The 23,975-nt window shown below is 54.3% G+C and overlaps 1 protein-coding gene across 2 annotated transcripts in view; it reads right to left on the reverse strand.

The window, feature by feature from the left end:
• The window catches only part of GABRQ (gamma-aminobutyric acid type A receptor subunit theta), a 96,708-nt gene that overhangs the window by 67,885 nt on the left and 4,848 nt on the right, over nucleotides 1-23,975 (reverse strand). For both annotated transcript variants that reach the window (XM_006136299.4, XM_006136297.4), the window contains exon 2: nucleotides 23,825-23,913. In XM_006136299.4, coding sequence (XP_006136361.1) covers nucleotides 23,825-23,913 — 89 coding nt within the window. The remainder of the gene's footprint in view (nucleotides 1-23,824; nucleotides 23,914-23,975) is intronic.

A 23,975-nucleotide genomic window follows, 5' to 3' on the forward strand; every position in this document is an offset into this window, starting at 1 on the left:
CGGGGGAGGTCTCGGTTGGCTATTAGGAAAAGCTATTTCCCTAGGCGGGTGAGGAAGCACCGGGATGGGTTGCTAGGGAGATAGTGGAGTTTCCATCCCTAGCGGTTTTTAAGTCCTGGCGTGGCAAAGCCCCAGCTGGGATGACTGAGTTGGGTTGGTCCTGCTTTGGGCAGGGGGCTGGACGCGATGGCTCCGGAGGGCTCTGCCAGCCCTGGGGTTCGCCGCCAGGCAGTAGCACATGTCGACAGGGCAGCACTGGCCTGGGGACGGAGGATGGGTTTTGCCCTTTGGGTTGCCTGGCCAGGAACAGAGCCATGCTCACATGGAAGGACAGGGGAGCGTGTGATTTCTGTGCTGCCTTGCCTAATGGCTAGGATTGCTCAGCGCCGTTCCGAACTGGATTTCTGCTCAGGGAACCTGGCTATGGGACGTCCACCGGGCGCACGTCTGTCAGAATCCCTCGGGAGCTGCCTCAGAGCCTGGACCCTAATCAGACCAGAACGGCCCCCACCCTCAGGGGGAAGTTACTTTGCTTGACCATGGCCTCCTTTTCTCAGGAAGACTGTTCGTGGGCCATTGATGCTTTAGACAGGACAGGGGTGGGCAATAGTGCACGGGGCCACTTACTGAATTTCGGAATATGGTTATAGGGCAGCTCCACCCCCTCCCCCTCCCCGGGATGGGACCCTGAGGTAGAAGGGGCGGGGCTATGGCCTAGCCCCCCTCCCCCCGAGTTGTCTGGGCCAGAGGCTTTGAATTAAGCACACAGCAAAGGGCTTATGGCTCCCAGGCCCGCCGCTACCACCTTGCATGGGGTTACTGACGCTATTTAAAGAGCTCTGGCTTCTGCCGGGGGAGCTCTGCGAGCCGGAGCCCCAAGCCCTTCCAATAGGATCCTGCAGCCTGAGCCACTTCCTGGAAATTCTGTGGCATGGGCAGCAGGATAGCAATAGAAAGCAGCCAAATGCAGTCCATGGGCTGGATCCAAGTGGTAGGTGGGCCCCTGAGATTGAAGGCGGTGCCTAGTCCTAAGCAGGACACACACAGGCACGAGTAGCTTCTCCCCGATTCTTCAGCAAGTCTGTGCAGAAGAACAATCTTTGTTCCAAGTGCTCAAGAGCCAGCAGGTTCCAGAAACAGGCTGGGAGCAGATCAGGCCCCGGTCCCACATGGCAGGCAGAGCTACATCCACGCAGGTGGCGTGCAGGCTGCACCTGGCGGAAGGTCACACCGGTTGGTGCTCCTCTGGGCACGTCTCTTCTCCCCCCGCTACACACCGTGGGGGGTATGTAGCCAGGATCCTGGGGTGCCCTTTTCCTGTCCACTTGGACCTTTACGTTCACAGGGACCCTGCCTCTGTGCAGAGATGGCAGCTGCTTTGTTCTTGGAGCGGCTGCAGTCTGGGCTGGAGGAGATGCACACACCGCGCTCTCTCTCACGCATAAAGACTTTACTCTGGTTCTCTCTCACCAGTTTCCATAACCGGATACACAGTCACGTTAGATGAAAGGTAAGTATTTTGCTCTGCATGTGTGGAAACAGAAATGTTTCCCTGAGCCACTGGGACTCTGTGCAGACAGGCACTGGTATATTAGAGACAACCCCCCACAGGTCATCTGAGATTATAGAGCATGGCTCACATTCAGCGCTACCTTAGCAATGAAGCGTCACTAATGCTGATCTCCATTCAGGGCCAATGACAATAACTCGCCCTTATTGCACAGCCTGGCTAATAAGGCCAGTGCAGAGCGCATCTCGTAGCCCAAGAAACACCCATCCTGGGCACCCCGGAGTGTCTTTTTGCACTTATAAAATGGGAGGCTCATAATATAGAGGATGATTAATGAATGTATCACGGTGGTGCCTAGCAACTGCAATCTAGATAGAGGCTCCCTTGTGCTGGGTGCAGGACCAACGTTTAATAAAAGGCAGGTCCCTGCCCCAAAGACTAGCCAGCAGGAGCAGAAAGACAACAGAGTTAGTTCAGAAATGCAGGCACCTGGGCATCAGAAGGGGTTGGCGCCGGTGGTGGAGCAGCGATCGCTGCGCCTGTGCCCAGAAAGCAGAAGCAAATCGTTTGGGGGCCTGATTTCATTCTGGGTCTCTCTGATTCGTGGTGACGTTTGGAAGCCAGGAGTTCAGCGGGGTCCCGGAAGCACCGGCTTACACCTCGCCAAACACAATCAAACTTTAAATACACATGAAATATCCCCAACCCCTTTTCACCTGGTTTTATTCCCTCTGCATTTATGTGACTCACCGCCAACCTCGCCACCATCCCCCCGGCCTATCGCAAAGCGCACAGGTAGCTTGTCGGAGCCTGTGTAAGAGCCAGCAACATCAAACATTTACAGAGGCTGATATCAAAGCACTCCCACCAGCATTCCTGTCAGTCTGTCCTTCTTCCTAGCCAGCAGGCCTTCCAGAACACGCTGAATTGATTCGGGCACAGGTCAAAAACACCTATCAACCAATGGCAACTTTAAGGCACCGAGGGAGAACAATGTTGCTTTGAAGTGGCTGGGGCCAGAGACAGGGTAAGGGTATGTCTACACTACAGCGCTAATTCGAACTAACGGATCCAGACTAAAAAACTAGTTCGAATTAGCGTTTTGCTAATTTGAACTAGCATGTCCACATTAAGTGGACCCTGAACCGGGGTTAAGGATGGCCGGAAGCAGTGCCGGCAGGGCATCAGATGAGGACTTAGAGCGTGGAGCTGCTGCCTCAGGCTAGCCGAGGGCTGTACTTAAAGGGACCCGACCCCCACCCCGGACAGACAGTTCTCAGGTGTGCTCTGCTTGCAAAGCAGTCCTGGCTTGGAGTGCCCTGAGTGCCCACACTGGGCACATCACAGCACTCGGCCATCAGCCCGGCTGCACTTGCCGCAGGCTGCCATCTGGACAGAGGGGGTAATTGAGGGGCTGCAGGAGAGCTTCCACCCCCAGAAGCCCACAGAGCCAGCCCAGTCCTCCCCATCGGGGGCTCGTACCCCATTCCTCCCTCACCTCCTTCACTTACCCTTCCCTAGCCTCCCTTCCTGATGTACAAAAAAAAGAAAATATGTGTTCAAAAATAGAATCTGTCTTTATTGAACAAATCTCGGGGAGACTGGGAAAAGGAGGTGGGAGAGGGAAAGAGAGAGGGTGGGAGAGGGGAGGGCAACTAAAATGATCAGAGGTTTGGAAGAGATCCCATATGAAGAGAAGCTAAAGAGACTGGGACGTTTCAGTTTAGAAAAGAGGAGACTGAGGGGGGATAGGATAGAGGTCTATAAAAGCATGAGTGGGGTGGAGAGGGTGCATCAAGAAAAGTTCTTCATTAGTTCCCATAATAGAAGGACTAGAGGACACCAAAGGAAAGGAATGGGTAGCAGGCTTCAAACTAGTAACAGAAAGTTGTTCTTCACAAAGCAAAGAGTCAACCTGTGGAACTCCTTGCTGCAGGAGGCTGTGAAGGCTAGAACTAGAACAGAGTTTAAAGAGAAGTGAGATCAAGTGATAGAGGTTGGGTCCATGGAGTGGTATTAGCCAGGGGGTAGGAGTGGTGTCCCTGCCCAAAGTTTGTGGAAGGCTGGAGAGGGATGGCATGAGACAAATGGCTTGGTCACTGTCGTCGGTCCATCCCCTCCAGGGTCCCTAGTGTTGGCCGCTGTCGGCAGACAGGCTACTGGACTAGATGGACCTTTGGTCTGACCTAGTACGGCCATTGTAAGCTCAGGGCTCAGGGTTGGGGGTCTCAGTGGACCACCTTGATTTTAATGCACACCTGCTCCTGGGTGGCCAGGCTGGCAGCTCTCCTACCCTAGACGGCCACTTTCCTGTGCCTAGCGCGGAGATCGTGGACGAGGTCCACGATGTCCACACTGGACCAGGTGGGTGCCCGCCTCTTGCGGTCCTGGGCAAGCTCCCGGGAGCTGCCAGCCTGGTCCCGGGAAGAGGGGGAGGGCTGGGGGGCATCGGGTGGGTGGCTCGAGCCATGCCAGGTGGAACTCCTTGCCAGAGGATGTGGGGAAGGCCAGGACTTTAACAGGGTTCAAAAAAGAGCTAGATAAATTCATGGGGATAGGTCCGTCAATGGCTATTAGCCAGGATGGGTGGGAACGGTGTCAGTTTGGCAGAAGCTGGGAATGGATGACAGGGGAGGGATCACCTGATGATTCCCTGTAGTGTTCCCTCCCTCTGGGGCATCTGGCATCAGCAGACAGGACACTGGGCTGGCTGGACCTTTGATCTGACCCGGTCTGGCCATTCTTATGTTACTTTGAGCTAGAGGAGACTTTCCTTAGGTAGTTGCAGTAGTAAGTCTGTGCGGTTTGCAGCATGGGAGACGGGGCGGGGTTTGCGTTCTTATTGGGATGGGGGACAGCCTGTCCCCCTCCTTGCACGCCCTGCCATCCCGCCGCACCGCGGGCAGGCAGACCCCCCGAGCGCCGCGGCTAACGCGGCCTTCCCACTCACGCCGTTCTCGCCGCACAGCCTGGCTCTTGGCCAGCAGCCAATCAGATTGCTCAATTTGCACAACTCATTTAATAAGGAGGAATATGAGGGCTGTCCCGTGGGACACGGGAAGTTAGCGCGAGCTGTTTCCAAGCGACTGCGGAGTGTGGCGTGGGGCTTGAGGAAGCAATCAGGACTCGCATAACAAACCGGCACCTCGTTCTTAGGTCTCTAATCAGGCCGGGGTATTGCTGCAGTCCTCCCTGGTCTCATACGCGACGAGAGGCTGGAGCTAGCAGTATACTCAGACTGATCTGTGGAACGCCTGCAGGTACGTGCCCGGAACCAACGGCTCAGCATGGAGACTGGGGGCACTGCACCGCTGGCTCTGCCACCTTGGAGCCGAGACGGAGAACTGACCGCTCGTGCTCATTAATATCCCTTGCAGGCTTCCAAGAGTCCAGGTGTTAATCTTGTTGGGATGGCCAAATTCCAACAAGCTGTTGACCTCAATTTCCCCTGCAGCTTTGAATGGGCCGAGTATTTCTCAGTTCCTGCTCTCTGCTGTTGCCATGCCCTGTTGAACAGCTGCTGTGTTTCAGGCCAGAGAGGGGAGCGCTGCAGTGGAGGGAGAAGTGAGCCCTATATCCGTTGCAACGGTTCTGCCGTGGGAGCCTACCGAAGGGGACGTACCACGCTGGTATACACGTAAGAATAATTATTTGGCAAATGTTCCAGGGAAAGCTGGGAGCTAGGGGCTGCTATCTGTGAGGCGCGGGGCCTTACGGCGGCTATCCCATGGGCCTTTTTAAAGGATTAGTAGGGATTACAGTGGGATCTTGTGACTACCCCATGGAAATTTGGAAGTGAGAGAGAACAATCAATTGGCTGCAATGGACTACAAAAGCCGTCCCGTGGGTATTGACGGATTAGAGAGGAAGCTAGACGGAGGTTGATTTTAAGAGATGGTGGTAGGCACACACCTGAGCGGAATAAAAACAAGGTATCCATCGTGCAGGCTGAAAACCGAGAATGAAAAGCAGGAGAAAGCAAATGAATGCTGGGCAATTCCTTTGCAAGCCTGTCTGCTCCCCTTGACTTCACTGGGACGATTCACCTGCTTCAAGACAGGCATGTAGACGGAGCTTGATCCTGCCTTGAGGGCGGGGGGCTGGACTCGATGACCTCTCGAGGTCCCTTCCAGTCCTATTATTCTATGATTCTATGTGCCTAATTACCTTGGGCCAGGTTCTCAAAGGTATTTGGGCACCAACGATGAGGAGAGGCACCTGGCGGGATTGTCAAAAGGACCTGAGCAGTTTACACGCCCAGCTCCCTCTCACCCTCCAGTCAGGCAAACTACAGGCAAATGGACCATTGTTCTAGTACATTTCCTGGGGCTTGGTCACTTACCAGCATTCTGGAAGTGGGCCCAGCAGCAATCCCTGATCTACCCTCTGAGCAGCCCCCGCTAAATCCTGAGGTTCAGACTTTGTCCTGTCCCTTGACGTATCCTGAGCTAGATGCTTCCTCTCTCCGTGCAACTGGGCAAGGAGGCCGGTGGAGAAGCCCCTGCCCGCAGGCCCCTCTGCAGCCGCCTAACAGCTGGAATAGGGGGACTACAAAAGGCTGGTAGGGGCAGTGGCACTGGTCTCCCAATGGCTGTGGAAAGGGAGGGCTGTGTTAAGCCCAATGCCACTGCAGCTGTCCCCGGGACAATGCCCCCCTAGGCTGCTCCTGGGACAGTTAGCCTCTCCTGCCCCACTGCTATGATGCCGCCCCTTTGCAGTCCAGCCCCTGCTTCTACAACCTGCTTGGAGCACTTCTTGTTGGGCTATTTGCTCTTCAAAGCCCCTGGTGCTGTGCCGCGGAGGGGGACTTCTAGTCCCCTCATTTCTTCCCGGCTGAGCAGGGGCGGGGAGCCACCTGGCTGCGCCGCATCCTCCAGGCGCGCTCAGGCATGCGTAGGTGGAAAGGGGAGGGCAGGTAAAGGGCTTCGTGGGGGCCGGGAACGTACTTTACAGTCTGGGTTACAAACCCAAGGATGTGCTTTCCCACGGCATGGAAACAGAATGAAACTAACAAAACCCCAAGCCTAAGTGTATGGGAAAACCAACAAGAGTCGCAGGGAAGCGTCCCCACGTCTTTTCCCAGGGCCACCGAGACGCTGGTAACCGTGTGGGAGACCTGTCTAGACACAGCATTAGACATCCTGAAACCTGCACCCTTTGTCTCCTTAAACCCAAAACTCCTTTGCTCTGCACCGGCTGAAGTGAAGCAACCGGAGATCCAGGAACCCAGACTGGCCTTTCATCCTCCCACCATTGTCCCGCCAGCGTCCAGAAGGCGGGGGAGCTTTCCCTTTGGATTCCAAGATGCTGTTGATTGTTAGATTGCTCTCCCCCGTGCTGAGTTCTTGGGGAGCCCACCGGAGAGCTGATCTCGCCTGTCAATCTGGCCCCAGCTGTGGGCGTTGAGCTGAGCTCTTTGGAGAACTGGTCCTGTTCCTCTCTAAAGTTCTGCCCCTGCTTGGGAGCATGGCAGAATCCAATAAACCTCTCACGAGGGCGGCTTTTCCTTCGTGCGGTCCCCTCCTCCCATCTGCCAGACACAGCCACCCCGGATTTCTCAGTCCCGTGTCACTCCTCTACGGGCAGGTGAAGCTGGCGGACGCTGGCATGACAACCCGCACCCAGATGAGGAGAAACGGGAAAGAGGACAACCCAAGGGAACTGCGTCACACCGCCTGCCCCACTCCAGGTCAATATGGGGAAGACACCCATGGGAGCAGCCTTCCACCTGGACTCATCATGGATTTGCAGCTCATCTCCCAGTTGGATTTAAGGCTAATTTTCCAGCTCCTGTGTCCCTGATGCTAGTTCTTTATGTAACTGGAGTGCCTCACTCGCCAGGAGAGAATGTCCTAATCTTTAACGTAAAGACCAAACTATGAATGTTTCACTCAAATGCGACTTCCCTCTTCCCTCGTGGCTGGAAAAGCTGGACAGCCAGCAAAGGTACAGTCGGACGTCTAGGAGTCTTCACAAGCAAATACTTCGAATCCAACACCAAGATCTGTCAGAGAGTTGAACTAGGGATGAACTAGGCTTATTGGGTAGTCAAGTCCCTACTTGACTTCTCGCTTCCCCACCCCTCTTGCTGCCACTCTATCAGAGGCAGCAAATGGGGGGGGGAGCAGGAGCTGATGCTGGGGGGGGGGTCTTAAAAGCCAGTTCCCCCCAGTACCATCTCCACGGGGAGAGGAGCGGGGAAGCAGAGGCACAGCGGAGGACACGGCACGAGCCAGGACTGAGCAATCCATCAGTCCAGCATTTGGAACAGGGTATGATCTGGGAGTCGGCAGTAGAAAACGACATTTAAAAGGCAGAGCCACAGCAAACGCCCTTATCGACTGATCGAGAGGTCGATGGAAATTCCACGGGCTACTCGATTAGCGTACTAACCGCTGTTTAACATCCCTACACTGATCCACCCTGTTCTCGCTACAACTATCCAGGGAAGAAGGTGCAAACGTTTGGGACGCGTGAGCCAGGATAGGGAAGCTGGAGGGACACACAACACGGGCTGACCCAAAGTCTCCTTCTGGTGCCCAGAGAGGGAAATGGGAAGGGACTTCACGCAGAAGACGTGCAAAAAGCAGCCCAGGATAGACAGGGATTGCAGACACTTGCGCCTGTCAAAATGCAGGTCATGATCCAGCCCTGGGTCGCAGACTGTTAGGTACTGGGTCATGTTGCTCAGTACCCAGGGACCCTGGTGGGCACTTCGAACACCCTTGGCCAATCCCCATGCATTCGGACACTGTGCTCGGCCCTCGAAGGGGCCAGCAGCAGGTCGGGCTCCTAGGCAGCAGGGGCATGGGGCTCCCCATACCACCTCTGCCCTGAGCACTGGCTCCATGCTCCCATTGGCCTGAAACCAGCCAATAGGAGCTGTGGAGGGCCAGTGCCTGTAGGTGAGAGCCATGTGTAGCTAGCTGCCTGCCCCTGCCTAGGAGCCGGGCAGGTTGCTGGCTGCTTCTGGGGCACAGCACAGTTTGTGGTGCCAAATGGGCAGGAAGTCAACCTTCAAATCCCTGCTCACCAGAAGCCACGGGAGGTAAGCCTGTGCCCCAGTCACCTGACCCAGCCCTGAACCCCCCCCAACCCAAAGTCTCCTGCACCCGAAATCCCTCATTCCCAGCTCCATCTCATAGCCTGCTGCACCAGCCCTGACCTCTTTCTGCACCCCAACTCCCTGCTCCAGCCCAGAGACCTTCCTACACCGTGAACCTCTCAACCCAGCCTCACCCCACAGCCCTCACCCTGCACCCTAACCCTCTGTCCCAGCCCTATACCCCTTCCTGCCCTCCAAAGCCCTTATGCCCATCTCCACGGGGTCTAAGGCATCAACATTTTTTTTCTGGTGACCCAAGTGAAGATGTTTGAAAACCACTGCCCCCAAGTGCTCTCTGGTAGCACAGGAAGGGTGCAGAGTGCTTAGCTCAGCGCCTTACTGTGTCGGGTGCTGTACAAACAGTCCCATGCCCCAAATGTAAATAGACAAGACAGCTAATGGGTGAAAGGAAGGCAAAATGACTGTCCCCACCTTACAGATGGCAAATGTAGGCACACGGAGATTCAGATCCTGACCCAACCTGCTGACATCAATTTGCTTTGAAGCAAGCTCTGTGTGACTTGCCCAGTGCCACACACGAAGTCTAGGGCAGCCGCAGGAAGTGAAATCCACGAGAGCACACTGCCTCTCTCTGATGCCTGTCCGAGCCAGGCTCTTGTGGATTTCACTAACCCACTGGCTCGCAAGGATGAAACGACAGATATGGGGAAACGGGTCTGATGAAAAGTGCATGTACTTACGTGACGTGCCTGGCCAAGTTTGCAAAACAAAACCCATCTGATGGGGGCTACTTACCAGCCCTGACTATGGCCGACTAAAATATTTTCGGGCAAACAGATCGATGTTTAACCCAACATAAAAAAAGTATCTTTTTAAAAAGTTCCCCTATGAACTTTTTCGATTTTAAGACAATTTAGTGCTGGATGAAGAGCGCTAGGCTATGTCTAGACTGCACTGCTAAATCGGAAATTTGGCATGTCTACATGGTGCCAAATTTTGGAAAAAAGTGCTCTTTCAAGACATCCCTTACTCCTTGTAGAACGAGGTTTACAGGGATGGCGTAAGAGTGCATCCATTCTTCTGAAATGTTTTTTGAAAAAGCGGACACGTTCCTTGGATCAGCATTGCTTTTTTGGGGAACCTCTGGTATCCCGAAAAATCAATGCAGTCTAGACGTAGCCCTAGTGACCAAATTCATCGGTTTAGCCACAGGAAGGACAGTCGTTATCAAAGGGTACCCCTATTGCCCTAACAACATGCTTTAGTCTTGTGGGCACCTTTAAAAGCCAGAGTGGAAGTTGGTCAGCCAATTCACTTCCTAATTTGTTTCCTGAGACTGTCAGAGGAACCAATCAGCACTAAGCAGGATGGGTCCTGATATTCACCAGCAATTATTGATCAGTCCTCAGTTGTCATTCACTATCAACCAAGACTGGATTTGAACCCGGCACCTACTGGTGGGAAAACATTTGTGCCTATTACAAAGCCCTGAGCCACCTAATCCCTGACATGGAGTGTGAGCTGAACCAAATTAATTTAAACAGGTTAATGCAAACATTTTGCTTGCTATCAAATCCATTACTCCATCATAAAACGCTGCAAATATTTGTTAACAGCGAGAAAATCTGTTGACTTGTTTATCAACAGGGCAACAGGAAGGTATTTTTTCCTTTTTTAAATTTTTAATGAAGAAATTACACTTCTTATTCATCAGTCACTCTCTCTTGTGTTTTACAGAATACCGCTAGCTACAGCACCTACATTTATTTCAATCCAGCATGGAACAGGAGCACAACTTTGATGCGGGAGACCATACCCGTTTTCTACAAATATAAACAGCTGGGCCTGAATATTCTGGAACTGGCTAATGATCTGGGGGACTCCAGTTCTGGAAGATACAGTCAAGAGGGTTGATTTTTAGAAAGTGGTGAAAGTCAGTGTAAGCCAGGCCAACTCACCGTCAGATAAAGCCCCCACAGGGGCAGAATTTCAGTCCCTTTCTGCAGGGTTTTAATTATTTAATATTAACTCAGCTAACTAATATGGACTTCATAGCTCCTTCCTGAAACTCAGCACCTGCTGCTTGGCTAATCCCCATTATACCTACCTTCTGCAGGTATCTCTACCAGACTGTCCACCTGACTGAAACAGGGAATCCTTCATAGGTCCTTCCTCAAACCCTCCATTTCCTTCCTTCAACGGAGCAGGCTCCCTTTTATAGGCAGCACTGCCTCAAAACTGTCACATGACCTTTGGTCACATGACTCACCAAATGGCCAGAGACCTGAAGCAGAGCACTGGGTCATGTAGGGTTGTGCACCCCAGACATGTCAGGCCCCTTTAGGATGCAGTCTTGCCCATTGAAAACTCCTGAACCAAGCCTGAAAAAAAACCATTAAACTGGTTTAAAACTAAAGAGATTTTCTTAGAAATCAGATTTTTTTGGAGAAAGAATAATACATTTGGGATTTTTTTTTTTTTGCCTTCTGATTTCTGAATCTTTAGGGTTGTTCACTTCGCTCATATTTCATTTCTTTTAATGAAAGCTGAGGTTTATCCCCAATCTTTAGACTCCAGAAACTGGGCCTTTAAGAAAAACACCAAAGATTTATATGATGTGAAAAAAAAGCACAAGCTTAGTTAACAATGAAGGGGGATCAAGAGGGGAACCTGGAATTTTAGCTGCTTTGGAAAATGCCCACTCCTGGTGTGCAGATATCATGGTCATTTCAGCAAACATTTGCCTGAAATTTAACCAGCCTTGTAACAAAATCCACTTGCCCGATCTTTGGCACCACAACTGATCACAACAAAGAACAACTAACGGTATGGCAATTGCCCATCAAAAGAATTCCTTGCCTGGGCTGCATGGGTGATGGGGATTTTGTATGGTTGATATATGCATAGGCGTCTTCTGCAAGTCATGAAAGTAATTAGCACATCCTATTAATTCAGGCACCTGTCAACTTCTGCTCCAACTTCAAACAATGGTACTGAGTTAACTGTGTGCAAAAACCAGACAGATATATGGAAAACTCCTGCTTTGTGTCCTACTTCTGCCATCAAACTTCCCGCTAGCCTCCAAACTGAAATTGGCTGTCTTTGCTAGACCCGCTCATTCGAACCCTAGAAGATCGACAGTGGCAGATGTGATCTTCTCTGTAGCATAGACTACTTCTCTGTAGCCCTGTGTTTGCTTAAGTAGTAGAGGCTCGTGTTTTGGTGCTGAAGGACCTAAGCTCAGTAGGGGTATGTCTAAACTACATGACTCCGTCGACGGAGCCATGTAGATTTGTTTGTTTGGCAAAGGGAAATGAAGCCGCGATTTAAATAATCATGGCTTCATTTAAATTTACATGGCTGCCACGCTGAGCCGACAAACAGCTGATCAGCTGTTTGTCGGCTCAGCGCGCTAGTCTGGACACTCCCCTGTCGAAATGAAAGCCTTTTATCAACATCCCCCGTAAACCTCATCCTACGAGGCATAAGGGGGAGGTCGATAAAGGGCTTTCAGGTCGGCGCGGGAGCGTCCAGACTAGCGCGCTGAGCCGTCAAACAGCTGATCAGCTGTTTGTCGGCTCAGCGCGGCAGCCATGTAAATTTAAATGAAACCACAATTATTTAAATCGCGGCTTCATTTCCCTTTGCCGATCAGCCTAATCTACATGGCTCCATCGACGGAGGCATGTAGTCTAGACACACCCTAGCTGCCGACAGTTTGTGGTGGGATTTGCTATGGAAGCTTATGCATGGTCAAAATCAAAGGTGACAGAAGAGTCCATTCTTTGTGAATTATTCCCATCAGTTCCCCTCCCAGAAATCAGACAATACACTATCAGGGAAATCAGCTTGTGACACAGTGTGTTGTCAAGGTAGATCAGAAAGGCAAAAGCTCCTATCTGCCTACACAGGGGCGGCCCGAGGCAGGCTGCCGGCAGCTGGCGCCCCAGGCAGAATGCGCGATCGGCGCCACTACCTCCACAGCCCTCAATGGTGTGACGCCATCATTGGGCGCCCCGTTTAACACGGTGCCCTAGGCAACGTCCGAGTCAGCCTATATGCACGGGCTGCCCCTGTGCCCACAAGAGATGGAGCAGGATTTGTGGCCTGGAACCCGGGCGCTCCTGCATTCTGCCCTGACGGTTACGGGAAGCAGAACTTCTGGGGTCTAATCCTGGGCCTGCCACTGATCTGGAACTAATCTCTGTGCACCCCGGCTTCTGAAGTGTCAAATGCTGTTGGAGGGCAGTTGAGAGGATCCATCCGTGAATGTTTGCACAGCCCAGACTCTCTACTGCTCCCAGTCGCACCGAGCCAATAACGCTCCTGAAGTGCAAAGGACGTTCACACAATTAAAAAAAAAATCGTGCCCAGTAAAGTCCAGAGTCTGTTTGCTTGGTGATGATGCCCAAAGCAGTGAGAACACAGCTTGATTTCCAGAGCCCAGGCAGGTAGAAATCTCTTGTTTGGACTGGTAAACTGAGCAAATTTGACATGGAGGTCGCTGAGGGAGAACAACTACAACTACAGAGCCACAAGACGGAATTTTTACAGAGGCTCTTTTCCAACCGTAACTGCACTTCAAGCCTTCCCAGACCGGATCCAAAGGGTCCTGAGATCTGAAACCAAAGCTGCACTAGGTCGGTTAGGCCTCACCCCTGCCACAAGCACAGTTATCTGATTGCACAATCAGTGAGCGGCAATATTCTAGTGTCTGTGCAAGGGGGAAGGGACGGAGTGTGAACAAGAAAAGGTCAAAGACAGATTTCTCAGCTCCTACACACAACAAGGGGAGAGAAAAATGCTGACCCCAGAAACAGAACCCTTGCGTCTCTGAATAATGCTGGAGCGTAGGTTTGCCAGATGGTTTCAACAAAAATACCAGGCACGCTTGACATTACACCACAATCTACTTTACATCTTATTTAGAAAAGACCGGACATTTCTATTTTCTCCTTTCTATTTTCTCCATTTGTTTCCCGAACAGAAAGCTGAAATACTGGACTATCCAGTTCAAAACCGGACACCTGGCAACCCTACTGTAGTGACAGCTGAACCACCAGGAAATGCACAACCTGCTCAGAGCAAACCGTTCTCTGGCCGACCTGCAAAAGGGACAGCCATGAAGAGTTCTGTCGTCTTACGTGCAACGGGGAGAGGAACAATGGGTCTGAGCTAGCTAGTCCCCGAACAGATCTAATCTTGCTGATAGGGCTCTTCTCTCTAATGCATTGCACCTTGTGCGCACATGGAGTTAATTCTGTTAATGAGTTTCACGCCCCTGTTGAGGGCAGTGTTTGTTTAAAAGCACTCAGCTGTTTTCCTGTGCAGTTTTTAACAGGTGCATGCAAACATGAGCTTTCCCACGCACGGGTCTCTGAGCGTGTATGTAGCTCATACTGCCTACCACGGGTTATCAATACTATCACAAGGTTCAGAAAGAGAACCAAATACATTCCTGGGACATAGGTCCATCGATAGCTATTAGCCAGGATGGGTAGGAATGGGGTCCCTAGTCTCTGTTTGTCAGAGGCTGGGAATGGGAGTCAAGGGAGGGATCACTTGATGGTTACCCGTTGGGTTCACTCCCGCTGTGGTTCCTGGAATTGGCCACCGTTGGCAGACAGGACACCGGGCTAGATGGATGTGTGGTCTGACCCAGGATGGCCAAGATAGAACCACTGACCCTCCATGTCAAACTTTACCCCTTGACCTAAAGGAGCTGCATTCCGCTACGCTAGCAGGCTCTGATGCAGTATTGCACCCATGCCCGACGTGTTACTTATATAAAGTCTCTGCACCAGTTTTCTCAGCGACAGATCGAAGGTAGAACTATTGACCTACCTCAGAGGGACGCTGTGAAGTTTTAGTAAATTAAGGACTGCCAAGTGCTTTGAGATACGAGGCGAGTGAATGTTTTTCCTGGCACTTTCCAATTTTTAAATGGATTCACTGTATAGGTGGGACCTCCCTGGCCCGGCACCCGCAGGACCATAGCGGTCCCAAACCAGGGACTTTGCCGGATCAGGGGAAGTCAATGCTCCCCTGCTTCTGGGCTGCTCTCTTTGGGGCTCTCACCCGCCTGTCCGCATGCTGCCGCCAGAGTTTCCTGGGGTTCTGGACAGCCTGGCCTCTGCCAGTCCCGCTGCCACTGTGGGCTCCCCTTGCCAAGCCACCCGGACGCCACCAGTCCCACTCTGACACAGCTGGCCCTGCTGCTGGCTTCCCAGGGCTCCCCAGGCACCGCTGGGCTCTGCTGCTGCTGGGGGTTCTCTGGCCAGGGCTGCCCGGTCACCCCAGCCTGCTGCCACCAGGGGTTACCCAGGGTTCCCGGATCCGGGGCCACCCCGCCACCGCCAGGGCCAATTCTGCTCCCACTGTGGGGTTCCCTGGGTTTTCCCATCCCGGGGCCGCCCCACTGCAAGGCGCTGCTGCCACCGGGGGTTCCCTGGCTGGGACAGAGGCTGCCCAGCCACCACCTGGTGCTGACCCAGCCAGGGCTCCCCAGCCCCATGTTCTCCTAGCTGGCTCTCACTCCTAGCCTCTGGGGCTCTTTGATCCAGCAACATCCCTGGCCCTGCCAGATCACAGTCCTGGGTCGGGAGGTTCCATCCGTAGCTGGTTTTTGCACTCCTTCATGAACTTCCTGGGAATAGTCTGGTAAGCGAGCTTGCTGGCAAGACTGTCCATGGGAACAGAGGCTTTTAAGCAGATACCAGAGAACATTTTTGGAAAGCAAATTTAAAGTTTGTCTTTGGGAGCATTCAGACCAGAAGTCTGAGTCTTAGTTACGTTGCTAACCCAATCAGGGACAGAACACCACCGTGCGGCTTGCGAGGCCATTCAAATAGCTCATGGTTTGCATCCTGAATAATCACAACAAATGGCTTCTGGCCAATCAACAGGCCACAAAGCATTCAGCCTAAAACCTTCAGTAATGAATAAATGTTATTAAAATCACCAATTGTTCATAAACCGTTTGGGAACAGAAAAAGGCAGAATTCGTGGACAAAATACCGTGTTAAAAATTATTCACCCTGCTCCGAATGGAACTATACATTCAACGTAGACAAAGGGTTATGCTTCAGATTTATGAGTCAGGTGATACTAATAATAGTAATTATAATCATGTCTTACATATTTACAGACAGCCATCTACCACATGATCCAAAGGCACTTTATAAACTGCAGCAACAGGTAAACAAGAATCAATTAAACCTTCACTGAAATAGGCAGCCACCCCAGGGTTAGCTGTAGAAGAGTAGAAAGTCATGGTACCCAACAGTTTCAGACAGGAAGTGAAGAGGACGGCATCAAGGGAGTCTAGGGACGTGGAATGCAATTACTCAACACAGAATTTGGCCCGAGCATGAAAACAAACATCCTTTCCTACTGCCATGAAAAGCGTATTGGGTTAACTGACGCCCACAAGCATGCAGGACCTCAGTTTGAGGTCTAATTCCTTGCCACCTGGTAGGGAATCGCCAAACCAACTTCCTCACTCCCCTGGGTTCCCCTTGCACATCATTGACCAAGCTTGGTGTGCGAGACCTCGACAAAGGCCTGGTTACAGTAGGTGAGACTATATCTACACTGGCGGCTTCTTGTGCAAGAACATCTTGCGCAAGGGTTCTTGTGCAAGAAGTCTTGTGCAAGAGAACATCCACACTGTCCATGTGTGAGCTGTGCTTTTGCGCAAGAGCTTCCATAGCAGTGTGGATGCTCTCTTGCGTAAGGAAGCCCTGATGGCCATTTTAGCCACAGGGCTTTCTTGCGCAAGAAAGCCCTACCCGGAGTCCACACTGCCCTCTTGCACAAGAGGGTATACACCTGATAAAAAAGAGCGTAACTCTAGTGCAAGGAGCCCTCTCTTACCACGTTGTACTGTCAATTTCCTTGTGCAAGAGGGGGCGGGCAGCGTGGACGCTCTGCAGATTCTTGCACAAGAAGCCGCAAGTGTAGACTTAGCCTGAGAGTGTAATAGTACATACATGTGTCTCCTGAAAACAGCATTCTTCTTGCCGGGCGGGGAGGCAGAAGCCAGGAGTGTGAGACTTCAGGCAAGCCATCTGAAATCCCTTTTCTCTCTGTGCCCAGCTTCCCCGCTAAGAAATCGTATTTATCTCCTGTTAAAGGCTCCCCTTTCGGGCAAAGTGCCTACACTCCCTGTTTTAGCAGCCTCCTGCAACCCAGCTCTCCAGCCCTTTCTGAAGGCTAACCCTGCCTCACCCTGAGCCAACAGCTTCCTTTTAACTGGCTTGCTGGGCCCTGATTGGGTGTGTCCTTTGTGCCACTCTGCTTTCCTGGAGGACTTCTCTATGGTTTGCTGCACAGGGTGTGGCAAGGCCACAAGCCTCCATCAGGGGCCTTTGGGGCTCGGGCCACCCCATCACAAATCCTAAGTGAACTCAGTGCATGAAGACTTACAACATGCTAGAGAAATCCCAAGCATTATCTCAAAATGACCACAGGGAGTGGTCTTAGCTCCCTTCACAATAATGTGTAACAACGTGCCTAGCTCCTTATGCCGCAACGCCACTACAATGAAACATTTTCCAGCAGTCAAACACTGGACAGCGAGGGCTGTATTCCCTTCAGCCAACATGGTGGCTTCAGCCTTCCAGCACTGTCCCTTCAGGACCATGGACCACTGATGCTGTTTGAATACATCAGCCATCATTTCTTTTTCCAGTCTGGGTTTTCAAATGTGGATGTTGCACAGTTTCTAAAGGGAATGGCTGAGGACTGAACGCCATTGAATTCCCACTCGTCGACTGAGGAGAAAGTACAAGCAGAGACTGTGGGGAGTTTGGGGCTATGAGGAGGGGCAGGCAAGAGGGAGGATGGGGAGCTGAGGGCAGGGGATGTTGGACACAGCGGCAGGTGAGAAGGAGAGGCAAGGGGGAGATAAATGAGGTGGAAGGGAATTGGGATCTGTAAGGAGGGGCAGAGGAGAGAGAAAACAGAAATGTGTGTGTGTGAGAGAGAGAGAGAGAGAGGAGAGAGGGGGCGTACTGGGAGTGGGTTAGCACAAATATGAAGTGGAATGAAGCAAGAAAATTTTGGATTTGTAATAAGACAGGGTCACGTGTGCATGTGTGTGAAGGTAACGTGGGTCTCCAACAAGAGGGGCGGGGGACAAGTGTGTGGGCTTGAGGGAGAAAGGAGGTCTGTGAAGAGAGGGGAAAGGTCTGGTGTGTGTGTGTGTGTGTGTGTGTGTGTGTGTGTGTGTGTGTGTGTGTGTGTGTGTGTGTTAGAGGAGGGGAGGGATCTGTGAGGGGAGAGGACAGGTGTGTGTGTGTGTGTGTGTGTGTGTGTGTGTGTGTTAGAGGAGGGGAGGGATCTGTGAGGGGAGAGGACACGTGTGTGTGTGTGTGTGTGTTAGAGGAGGGGAGGGATCTGTGAGGGGAGAGGACAGGTGTGTGTGTGTGTGTGTGTGTGTGTGTGTGTGTTAGAGGAGGGGAGGGATCTGTGAGGGGAGAGGACAGGTGTGTGTGTGTGTGTGTGTGTGTGTGTGTGTGTGTGTGCGTGTTAGAGGAGGGGAGGGATCTGTGAGGGGAGAGGACAGGTGTGTGTGTGTGTGTGCGTGTGCTGGAGGAGTGGAGGGATCCATGAGGGGAGAGGAGAGGACAGGTGTGTGTAAGTGTCTTCAGGAGGGCAGTTTACATCCACAAAGCGGTGCAGGTGACAGGCAGCATGGATGGGGCATTCCTAAGCCTTTGAAAGCCGGGACCCCGTACACAGTAACTCTGTCTCCCTGGGGAAATGTGAAGAGAGAAGGGAGCAGGCGAGGTTTCCAGGTCACCAGCTTTGTATTTGCTCCGTGAGGACCCCGGGCATTCTCTCTGCACCTGCTATTTCCACACCCAATACACTAACTTCCGGGGGCGGGGAGCTTTGTGGGGGGGGGAGCGGGGGGGGCATGGAGGAAACCTTGCCTCCCCTAACGGATGCCAGGGACGGCTGCTCTCGGGAGGCCAGGCCATCGGCTTGCAACTCTTGTGGAGTTTTGGGCAGCTCTGCACCAACGGAGAGCAGCTGAGTCACTGCGCTTAACAGGGCTCCTTGAGCCGTTTCCTGCGTCTCCTCTGCCCGGGGCAGCGACTTCTCAGTGGGTTTGCTCCTGCTTTGGAGGATGCGTCCACACGGGAGCGGCTGAGAGCTCTAAGGCCCAGCGCTGGGCAGGGTGCTGCAGTGAACGCTTCCTGCCCTCCTTTCCTCCCGCCTCGTCACGCCAACAAGCCCCAGCCCAGCCTGGTGGATCCCACATAGGGAGGGTGGCCAACAGTCAGACCGCACAAACCCGAACACCACTGCCCCACTCCCTACCCCATCCCGCTCACTGCACCCCCCACCCTCACTCACTTTCACTAGGTTGGGGCAGGGGCTTGGGGTGCAGGAGCGGTGCAGGGTATGGGCTCTGGGAGGGCGTTTGGGTGCAGCAGGGTGCGGCAAGGGTGAGGGGTGCAGGCTCTGGGAGGAAGATTGGGTGCAGAAAGGGGCTCAAGGCAGGGGCAGGAGTGCAGGAGCGGGTGAGGGGCACGGGTTCTGGTGAGGCGGCACTTATCGTGGGTGGCTCATTTTCAGTGGCACAACGGGGCTAAGGCAGGCTCCTGGAAGTAGTTGGCACATCCTTATGGACCCTGGGGAGGCAGGAAGCCTCCACGTGCTGCCTGTGCCCACAGGCACCGCCCCCGCAGCTCCCATTGACCATAGTTCCCACCAATGGGAGAGGCGGAGTCAGTGCTCAGGGCAGGGACAGCGTTAGGAGCCTCCTCCCACGCCGGGGGCTGCAGGAGTATTCCGACTGGTTCCGGAAGCAGTGTGGGGCCAGGGCAGGCAGGGAGCCTGCTGCTCCAGTGCTGGAAACCTGCCCTTCCCCCTCAGCTCGGCCAAAGCACCCTGCACCCCTGCCCTCTCTACTACCCTGTTCTTGCTATTCCAGGACTGAGACCTCCCGACCGCTCAGACTGACTTCTCTGTCCACATAGCCAACCCCTTCTATTCCAGTACAGGGACACTCCTCCCCCCATTCTGACAAGGCTTCACAGGCTGATCTCAACAGCCCCCTTGCTGTTCTAGTCAGAGGCCATTTCCTGGTTCTATCACTGCCTCTTGGAGACCCTGCCCCATCCTGGCACCTCCCCCAGAGCCCGCCCCTCCGCACGATGCCCCCCATGCGATCCCGGACAGCTCGGCCTCCGCCATCCAGCTCAGGCAACCTGTCACTCAGGCTAGTGCGACTGAGCACCTGCGCTCCGACGAGGCGATGCCACCGATGAGTCCTTCCCATTGCCTCCTTGCCTCCCCCCGCAACTCTGTCTGCCCAGCTAGCAACCCGTGGGCAGCATGGTCCGAGTCCGGCTGTCTGATTGGGGAAGGAGGGCTTGTCAGGATCCCCCTTCCCTGCCACTCCTGGTTCATCTGAACCGAGGCGCACATCACTCCTGCCATGGCACGGCCCCTGAGAGCCAACCTGCTCCATGGTCTAATGGGCTTCAAAGCCAGGGGCGGGGGGAGGAGGTGAGTGGCTGACGTTTCTCAGCCACTCGGCTCGGCCTGGAGCTAACGAGGCATCTCGAAATTAAAAAGTGAACTGCAATCCCCAGCAGGCCTGTCCTCCTTTTGGCATTAGTTGGAGTTCTCTTTCTCGCTCAGCGAGAGCCGGCGAGCAGCTTTCAGCTCCGTCGAGGCCCCATGTCTGGGCAGCGCACAGGGATCCCGGGAGGGGGAGCGCCTGTGACTTAGGAAAGGTGTTTGCACGGACAGGATTCCCCCCTCGCCGTGCACACAGTCACCCCCATGCTGCCCCTTCACCTCATCCCCACAGAGCAAAGCAGAGAAGATAGAAAATGGGATACAGGTCGCAGAGCGCGGGAGAATGGGGGAGGCAATTTGGGCTGGGTGGGAAGTGCAGGTGGAAGAGGAGGAATTGGGGTCTGGAACCTGGAGCAGGTGAGAGGGCAGAGGGAGTGAATAGCAGCTCTCCTGTCCCTGGGATGGACGGGACACAGATATGTTTGGGGTGGAGGAGTGGTCCTGAGCAATGGAAAGTGGCACATGAGAGAAAGGGAGCGAGCAGGGCTGGGGGTGCTTGGGCAGCTCCCGACTGCCAGCTCCAGGTGCAGCAATGACTCATGGGAGCATAGTGCTGGGGGGCACGCGCCCTCCGGCCCCCATGGCAAACTAACAACTCTAGAGTGTGGCTCGGCCGGCCACAAGCGCACTGCCAGGGAGTCCTGTGAGGGGAGACCTGGGCGTGGCCCGGCTCCTCAAAGGCTCAAGCTGCCTGAATAGCATTGGGGCTGCAGGCCTCTGTGCCTCCCTGGCCTGAGCTGTGAGGTGGGGTGTGGAATCAGCCCCGTGCCAGGAGACCCCTGCTGGCTGCTTGTGGGCCTGAGCTGGGAGGTACACGTCCCTGGGGTGTGTAGGGGCCACAGAAGTACCTCCCAGCTCACACCCACAAGCAGCCTGCTCTCTTATCCAAGGTGCAATTCTCCAACTGCTTCCACGGATGGGATAAGGTGGAAACCTCAGCCCCTGCAGGGCAGGGCCAGGAAGGAACTAGAAAACCCAGTCACCCGTATTCACCCCCTGGTGTGGTACCACCCGCCTCTGCAGACTTGCCCCCGGGACAGAGTTGGCTCAAGGTCTCAGGGTCCCAGATAGCTCTGGGGCCTGGCGCTGGTCCAGGGAGATGTTCCCCTCCCCCTCACTAGGTTAACAATGACTGAGATGTGTCGCCCGCTCCTGTCTGCGGGGGACCCCTCTGTGGTCCTGGGGCTCGGTCCAACTCCTACTCCTACCACCGGGTCTCTTATTTTAGGATCTGCCAGGGCAACAGACCCACACATCCAGAGAGGCTCAATGCCCGTGCAGCCTTAGAGCGCCAATGGCGCCGCCAGCTCAGACCACAAGCCACGGCGCCCTTCCAAAGGGGGGAAGAAAGGAGCAGAGCCATGTGTAGTAAAGTCTGGAGAGCAACAGCTACACACCAGGGCGTGGGGGGCGCCCTCTCTGCTTCTACTACGGAGATGTGGCCAGCGCTGGGCAAACGGGTGGAAAAAAATGGAGACGCTCCCGTAGGTTTTGAGGTCAGATGGTTTAAGGGTCTCACCGCCAGCTCCAGAGCCAGCACGGGGGTGGCTGCAAGTCCTGCTTTGGCCAGGACCGTCCCTTTTGTCCTGGGCGGCCTCAGGTTTTTGGCAAAACTGGGCATTTGTCCCAGTTGGCCTTGCCAGTTGGCCATGTGCTGGCAAGAGCCAATGGGATGAATGCCAAGGGGGGCTGGCCCCTTGCAAGGCATGCAGGAATGTGCCGGGAAGAGGGGGACAAGCAGCAACGCCGACCCTATGTGGGTGGGCAGCAGACGGTGGCCTTGGACTGGCCCCGTGCGTGAGGGTAGGGAGAGGAAGGCCTCAGGCTAGCACAGGGAGCAGGATGGCCAATCATGCAGGGGGAGAGGGAGCCCTTGGGCCAGACCCATACAGGCAGGAGGCTGGGGGGGTACACGGGACCTCATGGGGGGTGGAAGGCCTCAGGACATCCCCCTGCAGTGTCCCATTTTCCCTTTGGGAATATATGGTCACCCAGCAGCAATTCCTGCAGCACTAACCAGTGTACCCCACAAGCCCCCTCCCAGCGTTCCTGTCGCCTTTGCACATGGCTCGACCACCGACTGTGTTTTACGGTAGCCCAATAATCCCACAGGCTTCCTAGGAGGCTGTCTTGCCTTTTTTTTATGGCATCTCTGCAGCTCTTCTCTCGTAAAATGTGACTGCACCAACTTCTGTGGCAGGGGACAGCCGGCTGACAGGGATGTTTTGTGGTTCCCTGGTGAGCCCTTTTCAGCAAGCCCTCCTGCAGTCGGGATCCAAAGAGGCTCCATCGCCTCCCTCTTGCCTGCCGCGTGCGGCTACCCGCCATGCCCCTGAAATTCCAGGCTGCCCCTCTTTGCCCCAGGGAGGAGTCATTTTACAGGGGAGAGTCTCTGCCCCACCACGATCCCGGCCAGTGGGGGCGTAGGAGCAGCTCTGAGTGAGGTGCAGGGAAGTCGGAGATGATTGAGAGAACGGCTGGTTTATGGAGCAGAGAGGAACTTGGCTATTTAAGGACTGGTCCAGAGCTCCTGCCACCGCGTGAATCTTCCTGCCAAGGGCTTCGGCTCAGGTCTCGCGTGAGAGACTTTCTCCCCCCATCAGGGGCACGTTGCCCTCTTGAAAGCAAGGACACAGAGCTGCTTCTCCGCTGTTGTCTCCGGAAGAGACGCTGGTTCCTCTGCAACCCTCGGGGCGGCTGAGATCAATTCCCACCTACCCAGGAAGGGAAAGCACCACCCCGCTCAGGCCAAAAATAACCCGAACAAGCTGAGTCCAAGAGAAAGTGACTCAACCGTCACGTCACCACAGAGCCGGCTTTTGGGTTTCCGGAGGCTAGTTCCCACTACTTCGCGGGCACCACTGAATACCCATTGACCAGGCTCCGTGGCCTTGTCACTATTTCCCCACGCACCCAAAAACGAAAAGGGGCCCCCTTTCTACCTTCCTCTGCTTCCGCGCCTGGGGGCTGGAAATCCCTGCCAGTGGAGTCAGCAGACAGAGATCCTGGCCGACAAACCCACAGCCCGCCCAGCAGTTGGTCTGACCACAGCCTTTCCCAGCTCTGTACGAGGCGGTGAACGGGGCAGACGGAGGCAGCTAGTGCGCCAATGTCCCAGTGCTGCCGAAACGCCAGAGTCCCTGAGATACAGACTGGAGGGCTGTGGGGGGAACAGGGGTGGACGGGAAGCATGGGGCAGCCAGTGAGTGAGGTTAAACCCAGAACAACACCGTTTATCCGACTGCGGGATGGCACGTTACAGGGTCCGCAGCCAGCGAACGACCCCGGAATGCCAAACAGCGTCACGCACCCACCGTAGAGACAGGGCGAGGGAGGGAGCGGAGGAGAGGGCCAGCAGGGATCTGAGAGGGGCTATGGGGAGGAGAGCAGAAGGAAGGCTCTACAGAGAACGACAGGCAGAGGGAGAAAACGGAGGGAGAGAGGGCAAAGGAAGCAGAAGGAGGGTAAGGGGAGGAATGGGGGAGGAAAAGAGAGAGCGCACGGAGAGGGGGAAAGCTCACAGGTCGATGCATGTCGCGAGCAGCGGGACAGGTGGCACCCGCCTACAGGGCAGCGGGGCCTCTAGCGCCTCTGCTCCATTTCCTGGAATCGCAAACACCCCCAGCGTGCGGGACCCTGGCTCACCGTACCTCCGAAGTCGGGCCTAAGGCGGACGTCATACCCCTTCAGCAGTTTGTCCACAATCTCTTTCACCACAGAAATGTTCCCGGTGGAGGGGCTGAAAGAGAAGCAGCAGAGGTTCTTGTCAGCGTCCTCACACGGCAGAGGCATGCGGCGGGC

This window comes from Pelodiscus sinensis, chromosome 13, assembly GCF_049634645.1.
Source record: "Pelodiscus sinensis isolate JC-2024 chromosome 13, ASM4963464v1, whole genome shotgun sequence".
Taxonomy (NCBI): Eukaryota; Metazoa; Chordata; order Testudines; family Trionychidae; genus Pelodiscus; species Pelodiscus sinensis.